The 14,906-nt window shown below is 39.9% G+C and overlaps 1 protein-coding gene across 1 annotated transcript; it reads right to left on the reverse strand.

The window, feature by feature from the left end:
* Positions 1-780: 780 nt before the first annotated feature.
* Positions 781-14,010, reverse strand: tppp2 (tubulin polymerization-promoting protein family member 2). The gene is made up of 4 exons (XM_062032436.1): positions 13,881-14,010; positions 11,008-11,199; positions 3,949-4,102; positions 781-1,237 (listed from the first exon to the last, which is right to left on the reverse strand). The coding sequence occupies exons 2-4, from the start codon at positions 11,196-11,198 to the stop codon at positions 1,040-1,042; spliced, it is 543 nt and encodes a 180-aa protein (XP_061888420.1). The 5' UTR covers position 11,199; positions 13,881-14,010; the 3' UTR covers positions 781-1,039.
* Between the last annotated feature and the right edge of the window lie 896 nt (positions 14,011-14,906).

Consider the following 14,906-nt stretch of genomic DNA (forward strand, 5'->3'; position numbering starts at 1 on the left):
TTTTGTCCACCAACATTTGATACTGTGTGTGAATGCTCAAAGTAAGCTTTGTTGATGTTATTGACTTGTTGGACTGCTTATCAGGCATCGATGCTAACATGCTATTTAGGCTAACTGCATGTACATATTGCATCATTATGCCTAGTGTGTAGGTATATTTGAGTTCATTTCATTTCCTTTACTTATGTCCTCTGTGTGTTTATTTTATATTTGCATGTCTCATGACACATTATCTGTATGTAATATTGGCTGCATTCCTAATAGTTGTTTGTGTGCCATGTTGTTCCAGACCACAGCAAACGCTACTCAGCTTGCAAAGATTGTAATAAATCCACATGGACACACACATCTATACTTTTGGCCATTAAAAGCCAGTAATTTCCAGGAGTTATCTCACCCTCTGAGAAGCCTCCGTTTTACTAATGTTTTCCAATGTTATAAAAATGTGTAGAATAAATGTTACATTTCAACATTTCTGTCAACGAAGATTTGCGTCAGCCTGCGACACACAGTCATTTTGATAGTAGGCAATTATAGCAAATATAGGCACTTACACATCATGTGTTGCCTTCATTATAAGAGTAACGGTATATTGTATATTTGACTATTTTTTTTGTATTTTTGGTCCAACATGGCTCTTTGCCGACCCCTGCTCTAGGGGGTATATATATATATATATATATATATATATATATATATATATATATATATATATATATATATATATATATATATATATATACTGTATATATATATATTTTTTAGTCCTCAAATCATTTAAATATTTAAAATTTGTTTGGATTCAAGTACAATTTCCAAGACACCTTTTAAGTTTTGATACACTATTTTTATGCATTTATTTCCTTCATTGTAAAAACTAAATCACAGGGTAAGTAGGAACAATATGCTTTTAAACATTCCTATAATAAGGCACAAAGCAAAGCGCATTTTCTCTGTTCACTAATGCAAGAGATGCATATGTCATTCTAAAATATAGTGAGACCAAAGTCACATTATTTTGATATCGTTCTGTAAATCTTCAGGATTGTGAATCCTTCACCTTTTCTTCATAAGTGCCGCTGCCCTTGTAAGCTGCGACATAGCCGCTAGTGTCAGGAGTGTCCTGACGGCCGACCTTTCCCTTCCCTTTCCCCGAGTCATCGAATCTCTCCTTGTGTGTTCCCGTGTACTTGGTGGTGTCGGTCAGTCTGTCCACAGCCGCCACCTTTGCCGCTCTCTAACCAAACACACACACAATAATGTTTGCTCATTTCATCTTTGCCTTTGTAAGTGAGACTTGCTAAATGACAAAATACATTGTGACAACCTGCACAGTATACCGTATTTTCTGGACTATAAGCCGCTTCTTATTTTCTTCGCTCACTGCCATAGTGTTTTGTATTCAAATAGTTTTCATACAACACTGAAAAGGTGTTTTTTTCTGTGCTACAGCGCCATCTTTTGGATGAGTTCACTCACTGCAGGTGCTGCAGGCTGAAAATGTACTTCATGTAATGTACATGTTTGGTGCCTTGAACCAGAAGTGCACTATATTCTCAACACTATTTGGCCACCTGCCTTGACTCACATATGAACTGGAAGTGCCATCCCATTCCTAACCCATAGGGTTCAATATGATGTCGGTCCACCTTTTGCAGCTATTACAGCTTCAACTCGGCTGTCCACAAGGTTGCGGAGTGTGTTTATAGGAATGTTCCACCATTCTTCCAAAAGTGCATTGGTGAGGTCACACACTGATGTTGGTGGAGAAGGCCTGGCTCTCAGTCTCCGTTCTAATTCATCCCAAATGTGTTCTATCGGGTTCAGGTCAGGACTCTGCGCAGGCCAGTCAAGTTCATCCACACCAGACTCTGTCCTCCATGTCTTTATGGACCTTGCTTTGTCATGCTTTGTCAACAGTCATGTTGGAAGAGGAAGGGGCACGCTCCAAACTGTTCCCACAAGGTTGGGAGCATGGAATTGTCCAAAATGTTTTGGTATCCTGGAGCTTTAAAAGTTCCTTTCACTGGAACTAAGGGGCCAAGCCCAACTCCTGAAAAACAACCCCACACCACAATTCCTCCTCCACCAAATTTCACACTCGGCACAATGCAGTCCGAAATGTACCGTTCTCCTGGCAACCTCCAAACCCAGACTTGTCCATCAGATTGCCAGATGAAAAATGGTAAATGGGTCGTACTTGTATAGCGCTTTTCTACCTTTTTAAGGAACTCAAAGCGCTTTGACACTATTTTCCACATTCACCCATTCACACACACACATTCACACATCCACACACTGATGGCGGGAGCTGCCATGCACGGCGCTAACCAGGCCCATCAGGAGCAAGGGTGAAGTGTCTTGCTCAAGGACACAACGGACGTGACTAGGATGGTAGAAGGTGGGGATTGAGCCAGTAACCCTCAGATTGCTGGCACGGCCACTCTCCCAACTTCGCCACGCCGTCCGAAAAAGCGTGATTCATCACGCCAGAGAAGTCGTCACCACTGCTCTAGAGTCCAGTGGCGACGTGCTTTACACCACTGCATCCCACGCTTTGCATTGGACTTGGTGATGCATGGGTTGGATGCAGCTGCTCGGCCACGGAAACCCATTCCATGAAGCTCTCTGCGTACTGTACGTGGGCTAATTGGAAGGTCCCATGAAGTTTGGAGCTCTGTAGCAACTGACTGTGCAGAAAGTGGGCGACCTCTTTGCACTATGCGCTTCAGCATCCGCTGACCCCTCTCTGTCACTTTACGTGGCCTACCACTTGGTGCCTGAGTTGCTGTTGTTCCCAAACTCTTACATTTTCTTATAGTAAAGCTGACAGTTGACTTTGGAATATTTAGGTGCGGGGAAATTTCACGACTGGATTTGTTGCACAGGTGGCATCCTATGACAGTTCCACGCTGGAAATCACTGAGCTCCTGAGAGCGGCCCATTCTTTCACAAATGTTTGTAGAAACAGTCTCCATGCCTAAGTGCTTGATTTTATACACATGTGGCCGGGCCAAGTGATTAGGACACCGGATTCTGATCATTTGGATGGGTGGCCAAATACGTTTGCCAATATAGTGTATAACCGTCCACAGTGTTTTTGCGTGAAATGATTCTTCATTCATCACTCCAAGCAACGTTTGTAAGTTTTACCAACTCTTAAATAATTCATATTTACTCCTCCGAGGTTTCTCTATGTGCCCATTAGGTTGAGTTTTTTCTTGCCCTGATGTGGGATCTGAGCCTCGGATGTCGTTGTAGCTTGTGCAGCCCTTTGAGACATTCGTGTTTAAGGGCTATATAAGTAAACGTTGATTGATTGACTAAATCATTACCATGTGACGTCTGTGGGAGTGTTTGCATGCTAACATGTTTACAAGTATCTGTGTCAGTATTATTAACTTACAATGGCATTATTTTTGTATTGTTTCAGTTTCGAAAATGCACCAAAACGTCACTGCGGATTCATTGAGTCTGTTTAGCTGATGTGGAGCCAGCTTCCGCAGCTAGTGGGTCCGTGACAATGACTTCTGTTTTGTTTGATCAGCCATTTTACTGCACTGTTCGGAAACGATTAGGTATGTAAATATACATTTAAAGAATATTTGAAACCGGTATATATCTTCGGCTTATAGTCTTGTGCGGCTAATATATGTAGAAATATTTATTTATTCTAAAATTTCGTAGGTGCGGCTTGAATACTGATACGATCTATAGCCCAAAGAATACGGTAATGTCATTCTATGCAAGCACTGCATCAAAAATGTTCCCTTGGCAAACATAATGATGCTGACTTTGAATGACATTGTCAAATAGATACTCGTTCAATATGTTTATTGTTGTGGTTTGCAGCTGCACTCACTGCATTATATATTAGTGTTAGAGGATTATTCAGCTGTGTGAAGGATGCATGAGTGCGGTCGAAGCAATGACAATTAATGTACTCACAGTGATTCCGGCATTGGCAGGCTCCTTGCCAGCAATCAGGCCGTAAATTAGCTGCAGCGCCTCCTCCTTGCTGGTTCCTTTAAAACGCTTGGGGGCCAGCTCAGTCAGGGCCAAGTTGAACTGCTCTAATGTGATTACGCGAGCTGATTTAGACCTGGGGAAACATACAATGTTGCGGGTATTCAATTCCATTTATTTGGATCAGCTTCAAAATGTAAATGCACAAACAAACAATCACACGTGTGCTCAAATTGTTGAATGTCTTTAAGGGGGGGAAGAAGCAGAGCTTGTCTGGTCGCACTGACTGATAGTGGTATCAGTCACTGGGCTTCAATAGTTCTTCTTCATGCTTATCAAACCTAACTGATCTTTGCTGGAGTCCAGTTAGTGAGCCAAGTTTACTTTTATAATTATTTCCCGATATCGCTACTTATTTTGCTTCATTCAATTGATTTTTTTTTGTTCCGCTTTATTGTTATGATCTATTTGGCCAGGCTATATTCTGTGTTTGTGTCATCATTTAATGGCCCTGATATGTCAAAAGGCATTCATAAATCATCCATCCATCCATCCATCTTCTTCCGCTTATCCGAGGTCGGGTCGCGGGGGCAGCAGCCTAAGCAGGAAAGCCCAGACTTCCCTCTCCCCAGCCACTTCGTCCAGCTCCCGAGGCGTTCCCAGGCCAGCCGGGAGACATAGTCTTCCCAACGTGTCCTGGGTCTTCCCCGTGGCCTCCTACCGGTCGGACCTGCCCGAAACACCTCCCTAGGGAGGCGTTCGGGTGGCATCCTGACCAGATGCCCGAACCACCTCATCTGGCTCCTCTCGATGTGGAGGAGCAGCGGCTTTACTTTGAGCTCCCCCCGGATGACAGAGCTTCTCACCCTATCTCTAAGGGAGAGCCCCGCCACCCAGCGGAGGAAACTCATTTTGGCCGCTTGCACCCGTGATCTTGTCCTTTCGGTCATGACCCAAAGCTCATGACCATAGGTGAGAATGGGAACGTAGCTCGACCGGTAAATTGAGAGCTTTGCCTTCGGGCTCAGCTCCTTCTTCACCACAACGGATCGATACAGCGTCCGCATTACTGAAGACGCCGCACCGATCCGCCTGTCGATCTCACAATCCACTCGTCCCTCACTCGTGAACAAGACTCTGAGGTACTTGAACTCCTCCACTTGTGGCAAGATCTCCTCCCCAACCCGGAGATGGCACTCCACCCTTTCCCGGGCGAGAACCATGGACTCGGACTTGGAGGTGCTGATTCCCATCCCAGTCGCTTCACACTCAGCTGCGAAGTAAATCATGTTATTTTTGAATACCTCTATAACTGATAACAGTAGTTCAGCCGGGATATGTTCCTTTCAAAATTAGATTTACAGCCCCGAAATCTTGTTATTGTTTTCATTTCGATGCCCTCCACCGTTTGACTAATTAAAATGTCTGTGAGTGTCTCACATCCAGGTTGCCAGTTACGCACCGCCATCTTAGTCTAGCTACTGCCACTGGTAAAGTTACCAAACATGTTAGTAAATCTAAAAGGCCTTGTTACGATTCTCAACTTATTCATGACAAAACGAGGATTTGTATTGGGGATGCCTTTGAAAGATGGAGACGATTGAAGGCGGAGAAGATTTTTTAATCTGACGCCAAACTTGCTAATTTCCTTCTTGATTGGTAAGTAAGGCATTTACGTTTTGTTATTATTTGTAACAAATGGAAATGGACATTTTGTATGTAAAATATATTGTCCAATACAGTCTATAATCCTGCCTAACAAAGCTAGTATGTTCATGCAACGAATGCTTAGCATGCTAGCCCGGTCAAAGGGAGCATACACATCGACATATAGGCTAACGGGGTAAATATATGCCCGTTAACCTGTATGTCGATGTGTAATTGAACTGATAGGGCGAAATATATTTTCGTCAAATAAAACCTATGTGGATTTGGGTAGTGTCAGTGCCTATTTAATAATAATAATACCTGGGATTTATATAGCGCTTTTCTAAGTACCCAAAGTCGCTTTACATGTTAAAAACCCATCATTCATTCACACCTGGTGGTGGTAAGCTACATTCTCAATATGCTGATACGCTGAGGAAATGAGTTCCAACATTAGCACGGCTGTCATGGCAATGTGAAACGTATGGAGACAGCCAAATCACATGATAAAATAATTCCTCATTCGTGTTTGCATATTGTGGACTACATGTACCAAGTTATGTGGCAATCTGAAACGTTTGAAAAAGTAGCCTATAGGCATACCTTGGTAAACTGTCTCCTCTTTAGTTTTGGGCGTACATTAGGCTGCTAAGCATGTTCTACCTATTTTCACCAGTATAATCATTGCTAGCGTTGGTTGTAGTTTGTTTTAGTCTTTGTTTTTTGATAGTGCTGACAATAACTGTCGTCTTATGTGATTGAGTTGTTCCACTCTGTATATTTTTGTAACATTTATTATATTTAATGCGTATCCCTTCAGCCACTTCATCGTCCGGTATCCCCAGAACGCTCTTCCAGCTACCTACTCCAGGTGAGAAAAGCACATTCCATATGCAAATGTGTAATTTATGTTGTTGATAGTGGCTGTAAAAAAGAGCCAAACAGAAACAAATCATGTATGCTCTTGCTAATGTCTTGTTTGGGTGGGGAAAAGTAACTGATAGAACCAGGCCGACTTATGATGAATGGCATGTCATCTTTCCTTTTTGCAACTTGTGTTCTCTAAAATGCATATCCCCTCATCTTGTCGTGCTCCCAGCGCCCTCTGCCAGCTCGCTACTCCAGGTGAGAAAAGCAAAAACATTCCATATGCAAATGTACTGTATAATCTCTGCTGTTGATAGTGGCTGTAACAAAGGAGTCAGAGTCAAAGGAAAACAGCATTATTTGGTTTCACTTTTTTCATTATTTTTACTTTATTTAATTTTTGCTTTTTCTCTTTGGTTCATTGTTCTGAAGTAGTCCAAGCGAACACACACCAGGTAGGGTAGAACACTTTTGTATTCTCATTTTCACCGCAGTATCTCCCATTTTTTTTCCTGGTTGTATTTATACTTTTTATGTACAAATATACATGTTATCCTTAGTTCATCAGTATTTTTTTTGTTTGTTTTGGTATTCTTAAAATGCTCTTGCGATACAGGTTTTTTGGTTAAGGCAACATTGTAAATACCGTATTTTTCGGAGTATAAGTCGCTCCAGAGTATAAGTCGCACTGGCCGAAAATGCATAATAAAGAAGGAATAAAACATATATAAGTCGCACTGGAGTATAAGTCACATTTTTTGGGGAAATGTATTTGATAGAACCCAACACTAAGAATAGACATTTGAAAGGCAATTTAAAATAAATAAATAATAGTGAACAACAGGCTGAATAAGTGTACGTTATACGACGCATAAATAACCAACTGAGAACGTGCCTGGTATGTTAACCTAACATATTATGGTAAGAGTCATTCAAATAACTATAACATATAGAACATGCTATACGTTTACCAAACAATCTGTCACTCATAATCGCTAAATTCGATGAAATGTTATACGTCTAGTCTCTTACGTGAATGAGTTAAATAATATTATTTGATATTTTACGGTAATGTGTTAATAATTTCACACATAAGTCGCTCCTGAGTATAAGTCGCACCCAAAACTATGAAAAAAACTGTGACTTATAGTCCGAAAAATACGGTAGTAATGTCGCTGTCAAAGCATAAGGATATGGTAGCACATTTACAATGGAAAACAATAAATTAAATTATAGCAAATATGAAACAATGATTCCAAAGAATAAAGTAATACTTGTTTAAATGTACATCATTCTGATCCACATATTGTATCATAACTGCTACAAGTGATTATATCCTTGATTTAAAGAAACTGTTTAGAAAAAAACAAAATAAAAAATAAACCAGTCTTTTGAATAGCTCTCTGAAAGTAATGGCTCCCTTCAAAGAGCCATAAATCCCATCTCTAATTTGTGTTTGGGTATCTATTTATGTTATTTGAGTAACATTATTTTGGTTTTACTTAAATTAAAATACAATCTTTTTTTATTGAACTATCCATTTAGTTTTCATTACTTCCTGTGTATTCCCACGAGCTGAATGCAGTAGTATCCTCTGCAAAAAAGGTATTTTGTGATCTTAAAGATGTTTGTATAAAGGTTAAACAGTTTTGGACCCAGAACTGACCCCGAGGGAAGACCACAAGATATATCTAGGCACGGTGATGTGTGGTCTCCTTTGCACACATATTGCCCACTGTTTGTAACTTTTTGACCAGTTCAGAACCACACCCCTGATGACGATTAACAAAATGATTTTTCTAATATGATATCGTGATTGATTTTGTGTATGGTGCTCACAGGTGAATATTTCCAATTATACAAAATAGGTCAAAGTAACTGTTACATTATCGTAATACATTTATGATTCATTAAGATAAATTGCAACCCTATATAGTGTTTACTGCTGTTGAAAGCTTTGAACCGGAAGTACAAGTGCCGCTCCGTCTTCTAATTGTCCACAGTGTTTCTACTCATATACATTCTTCATTCATCACTCCAAGCAACGTTTATAAGTTTTATAATATAACTAAAACAATTCTTACTTACTAAACTGTCCCATGTGAGATGTCTGTATGAGTGTTTTCATGCATATTTGTACGTGTTATGGTGATGTAATTTAGCTAACGTTGTTAGCATGAGCTAATGTGCTAAAACGCTTACGAGTGTCTGTTAGTATTAACTTACAATGGCATTCTTTTTAAATGGTTTCAGTTCGATAAATTCCTCAGTATATTCTCCAAAAACTGTTGAGTTGTTTAGTCAGTTTAGCTGGTTGGCAAGTTAGCTTGTTGACGTTTGTTTTGTTTGAACAGCTGTTTTACTGCCGTGTTCCAGACACCGTTTGGAAACAATTAAGATATGTACAGTAAATAAACGGGCAGCACAGTGGAACAGGGGTTAGTATGTGTGCCTCACAATACGAAGGTCCTGGGTTTGATCCTGGGCTTGGGATCTTTCTGTGTGGAGTTTGCACGTTCTCCGCAAAAGAATTTGTGAGGGAGGGGCGGAGACAGAGAGAGCGAGAGAGTTGTTAACGCGCATGCGTCGCCAGGCTCAGCTTTTTATCGATAGATTTATCAGATTTAATTTTGTATTATCTATAGCAGGGGTGTCAAAAGTGTGCACCGGAGGCCATTTGCGGCCCACAGCCAATGTTTTAAAGGCCCACAGCACATTCTTAAAATAAACAAAAACATAACAAAATTGAAATAAAAAAGCTTAAAGGTGAAATGTTATTTAGAAAGAGTTGCAATGTTGACTAATAAAACAAAGCTGTTTTTTTTTTATTTATTTCAAACTGTCATTATTGCTCAAAACATAATATTGAATCAAAATCAATGTTATTATGAATTATAGTACACACACTCTGTCAATTCTCTTATGTGGTCTTTATTTCTAGACTTCTAGGGTGTTTGATTATCACATCACTCTAAATGTATAGACTATAAAGTTCACAAACATAAAGAGGGATCCTAGTGGGCCAGGCCAATCTTTCCTTATCTCTAAACTAAAACTGGGGAAATGTGTAGAGTGTTCTGGGCTTCAGACATGATTTTATTTAAGAATTCCTTGAGAGAAAAAATGCCTGGTTAGGCTTTGGTATGTAAAGTTAAAGTTAAAGTACTTCCTTGGTTTACAGCTATGTTGTTATTATGCTGTTTGTTACTTATGTATGTTATGTTGCAGCTATTTAAAATAGTTTTGTCAATTTGTTCTGGCCTGAAATAAATTGGCCCTTTGAAACATATCTTTGTCTTTGTGTGTTGTATGTAGACCACATTGCTTAGCAGAGTTCAGTGATGCAAATGCATGTCAAGTTGATCAACAGATTGTATTATTCTCCAGTGCAATAACAGTACTGAAATGAAGGCTAAAAGGGCATTAATGGGAGCTTTTAAAAAAAAAAAGAAGAACAAAAAAGTAACTAAATAGTTACTTTTCACAGTAACGCATTACTTGTTGGTGTAAGTAACTGAGTTACTTTTGAAACAAAGTAACTAGTAACTGTAACTAGTTACTGGTTTTCAGTAACTAACCCAACACTGATGGTAAATGGGTTATACTTGTATAGCGCTTTTCTACCTTAAAGGTACTCAAAGCGCTTTGACACTATTTCCACATTCACCCATTCACACACAGATGGCGGGAGCTGCCATGCAAGGCGCTAACCACGACACATCAGGAGCAAGGGTGAAGTGTCTTGCTCAAGGACACAACGGACGTGACGAGGTTGGTAGAAGGTGGGGATTTAACCAGGAACCCTCAGGTTGCGCCATGCCGGACAGTAATGAAACATTTTAAAAATATGTCTGTGTAAACAACTCATTTAACAATGTATATATCTGCGGCTTAAAGACAGGTGCGGTTAATCTACGGAAAAATATTGTTGTCATGATCTGGTTGCCCAGATCATGTTTTATTTTAGTTTGACTCCCAAGTTCTGTTTTCAGCACCCATGGGTTTGTGTTTCTCAGTTGCCATGGGTGCTGATTATTTTCTCCTGCCTCTGATTAGTGTTCGGGACGCTCACTTATTTATTCCTGCTTTTCGCCACACTCAGTCTGGCTGTCTTGTTTGCGCTATGCAACTAGTTACGTGGGTATACTCTTTGATTCCTGATTCTATGCTAAGTTTTCCCTATTTCCTTAGCTTCTCGTGCAATCGGCACGCTTTTCTGAATTTTTGTATTTTGCTTGATTTATGAAGAATAAATCATTCGCCTACCTGCACCCTGCCTCCGGAGTTCCGTCTGCATCCTGGCAAAAAACGATCCGCGCATTAACATGCGACCCCGACGTGACAATTTTTTCCTTCTAAAATTTAGTGGGTGCGGCTTATACCTGTGCGCTTATAGTCTGGTAAATACGGGTACTTCTGTATATTTGCAAAAGCCTCATTCCCCAGATAATGCACGGTAATAGTTTGTGCAAAATGTTGGCCACATTCTGCATCATTTGACCTGCGAAACATTGTGTGCTGCATTACTTGACTTTGCTGAAGACAATGTCGACGTCTGTGGTGGTGACATTCTTTCCGTCGATGATGTTGCAATCCTTGCACATCTTCGCGAAGTTCTTGCCGTGCATCTCCTTCCCCGCCGCCTTGGTGTCACCATGGACGGCAAACTTCTGGAAGGACATCGCCACCTCGGCGGCAGACACAGAGCCCTCGGCCATGCTGACAAACATAAAGTGATCATCACATTCAGTAATAGGAACATGTGTTGTAGTGTTGTCCCGATACCAATATTTTAGTACCGGTACCAAAATTATTTAGATACTTTTCAGTAGTTTTCTAAATAAAGGGTACCACAAAAAATTGCATTATTGGCTTTATTTGAACAAAAACACTTCTGGTACAATAAACATATATGTATTATTGGAAGTTTGTCCTTAAATAAAATAGTCAACATACTAGACAACTTATCTTTTATTAGTAAGTAAACAAACAAAGGCTCCTAATTTAGTCTGGTGACATATACAGTAACATAATGTGTCATTTATCCATACTTGCCAACCTTGAGACCTCCGATTCCGGGAGGTGGGGGGTGGGGTGGGGCGTGGTCGGGGGTGGGCGGGGGTGTGGTTGGGGGCGGGGGGCGTGGTTAAGAGGGGAGGAGTATATTTACAGCTAGAATTCACCAACTCGAGTATTTCATATATATATATATATATATATATATATATATATATATATATATATATATATATATATATATATATATATATATATATATGTATATATATATATATATATATATATATATATATATATATATATATATATATATATATATATATATATATAATACTTGACTTTCAGTGAATTCTAGCTATATATATATATATATATATATATATATATATATATATATATATATATATATATATATATATATATATATATATATATACACACTACCGTTCAAAAGTTTGGGGTCACCCAAACAATTTTGTGGAATAGCCTTCATTTCTAAGAACAAGAATAGACTGTCGAGTTTCAGATGAAAGTTCTCTTTTCCTGGCCATTTTGAGCGTTTAATTGACCCCACAAATGTGATGCTCCAGAAACTCAATCTGCTCAAAGGAAGGTCAGTTTTGTAGCTTCTGTAACGAGCTAAACTGTTTTCAGATGTGTGAACATGATTGCACAAGGGTTTTCTAATCATCAATTAGCCTTCTGAGCCAATGAGCAAACACATTGTACCATTAGAACACTGGAGTGATAGTTGCTGGAAATGGGCCTCTATACACCTATGTAGATATCGCACCAAAAACCAGACATTTGCAGCTAGAATAGTCATTTACCACATTAGCAATGTATAGAGTGTATTTCTTTAAAGTTAAGACTAGTTTAAAGTTATCTTCACTGAAAAGTACAGTGCTTTTCCTTCAGAAATAAGGACATTTCAATGTGACCCCAAACTTTTGAACGGTAGTGTATATATATATATATATATATATATATATATATATATATATATATTTATTTATTTATTTTATTATACATATAAATAAAATAAATACTTGATTTTTAGTGTTCCGGAGGCTATCCAGTAGATGACAGTATTGTCCTGTTTAAGAGTGTCACAACATTGCTGTTTACGGCAGACGAACTGCTTTACGGTAGACGAAAACGTGACTGCTGTTGTTGTGTGTTGTTACCGCGCTGGGAGGACGTTAATGAAACTGCCTAACAATAAACCCACATAAGAAACCAAGAACTCGCCCTCGATCATTCTACAGTTATAACATGATTGGGCAGGCACGCTGTTTATATCGTGGGAAAGCGGATGTGAAAACAGACTGTCGCCGCTGTCCCCAATCAGGTCCGCATGGAGCTGGAGGGGGCGTGGCATTCAGCTCCGGCTGATTTCCGGGAGATTTTCGGGAGAAGATTTCTTCCGGGAGGTTTTCGGGAGAGGCGCTGAATTCCGGGAGTCTCCCGGAAAATCCGTGAGGGTTGGCAAGTATGCATTTATCTACATATTATTTTGTCAAAATTATTAAGGACAAGTGGTATAAAATTAATTATTAATTTACTTGTTCATTTACTGTTGATATCTGCATACTTTCTCTGTTAACATGTTCTATCTACACTTCTGTTAAAATGTAATAATCCCTTATTCTTCTGTTGTTTGATACTTTACATTAGTTTTGGATGATACCACACATTTGGGTATCAATCCGATACCAAGTCATTACAGGCGGACCGGTACTTTTTAGAGGCGGTGTAGTACCGAATATGATTCATTAACGGTACTATACTAATACCGGTTTATCGTACGACCCTAGTTTTTTCAAAGAAAATATTGTGTCATCTTAATCAGCCCGAGTGAACATTTTGTTTTCCTTCACAAACTCTCAGACCAATGATTCAACATCCATCACTGTGTGGGGTCAGTCTCACTCAAGCTGAGCCCGGGCCAGCATAATTCAATCAAGTCCATTTACAAATGGCCACTCTGCAGGGCTGAGCAAACAAGGTCATTTACATCCTCTTTGCTGCTGTCACATTTGAAGAATAAAGCCGAGAATACGTCACTTTCTCCTTGGTCTTGCTGCTTGCTTATATCGAAAAAATCTTTGAATAATTCAGCGACCATCAAACCATGTTAGAGCCTTTGCTTTTTGCACAACGGTTATCAATAAAACCTGGTCAATGGAGTCTAAAGCCACATGGACTAGAAATAGTATTTACTCTATTTCAACCTGCCTCTTGTTGTTTTTGAGTTTGCAAAAGCAAGCTCAAATAAGCTACTTCTTCTACATCAATCAAAACAGATCATAGCATCAGTTGTATTAGCTGCAACCGGTAGATAAGTATTTCCTGAGGGATGCTGCAAAGACAAAGTCTACCTGCAATGGGGCTGCAGGATGATCGCAGGTGGAAATATTCAGAAAAATCCCTGATTTGTTCACGGCTGCTCGATCTTCCTGTTCTCCTCCTTCTTCTTTTTTTCGTCTCTCCACTTCCTCTCCTCCCCCCGGCCACTCCCAGGCTTTCTAGCTGTGACGACACAGAAGCAGATGCAAACATAAGCAGGAGGAGGAGAGAAGAGGGGGAGAGAGTACCAGCCAGAGCCATCAATGACATCATGGCCACTCAGCTGCTGTGTGTTTGCTCTTATTATAACTGATTAGCATATTATATACAAAACCCCCGTACCATCGCAGATTCTGGCTTTTGAACTTTCCGCCTATAACAATCCGGATGGTTCTTTTCCTCTTTGTTCCGGAGGACACGACGTCCACAGTTTCCAAAAAACAATTTAAAATGTGGACTCGTCAGACACTTTTCCACTTTGCATCAGTCCATTTTAGATGAACTCGGGGCCCAGCGAAGCCGGCGGCGTTTCTGGGTGTTGTTGATAAATGGCTTTCGCTTTGCATGGTAGAGTTTTAACTTGCACTTACAGATGTAGCGACAGACTGAAGTTACTGACAGTTGTTTTCTGAAGTGTTCTTTAGCGCATGTGGTGATATCCTTCACACACTGATGTCGCTTTTTGATGACGTACCGCCTGAATGATCGAAGGTCCGTAATATCATCGCTTACGTGCAGTGATTTCTCCAGATTCTCTGAACCTTTTGACGATATTACGGACCGTAGATGGTGAAATCTCTAAATTCCTTGCAATAGCTCGTTGAGAAATGTTGTTCTTAAACTGTTCGACAATTTGCTCACACATTTGTTCAGAAAGTGCAAGAAAATGGCACCCACATGTTACCAAATAGCCTGTTCACCTGCGGGATGTTCCAGATAAGTGCTTGTCGAGCATTCGTCAACTTTATCAGTCTTTTTTGTTGCCACTTGCGCCAGCTTTTTTGAAACATGTTGCAGGCATCAAACTCCAAATGAGCTAATATTTGCAAAAAATAACA

Source organism: Entelurus aequoreus, linkage group LG22 (assembly GCF_033978785.1).
Source record: "Entelurus aequoreus isolate RoL-2023_Sb linkage group LG22, RoL_Eaeq_v1.1, whole genome shotgun sequence".
NCBI classification, from domain to species: domain Eukaryota; kingdom Metazoa; phylum Chordata; class Actinopteri; order Syngnathiformes; family Syngnathidae; genus Entelurus; species Entelurus aequoreus.

Excerpts from the sequence above, each read along its gene's own strand:
- tppp2 (XM_062032436.1), bottom strand. The coding sequence starts at position 11,198 with ATGGCCGAGGGCTCTGTGTCTGCCGCCGAGGTGGCGATGTCCTTCCAG. Across the intron at positions 4,103-11,007 it reads ATTGTCTTCAGCAAAGTCAA|GTCTAAATCAGCTCGCGTAA; the intron begins GTAATGCAGCAC and ends ATGTTTCCCCAG. Across the intron at positions 1,238-3,948 it reads CTGCCAATGCCGGAATCACT|AGAGCGGCAAAGGTGGCGGC; the intron begins GTGAGTACATTA and ends GTGTTTGGTTAG.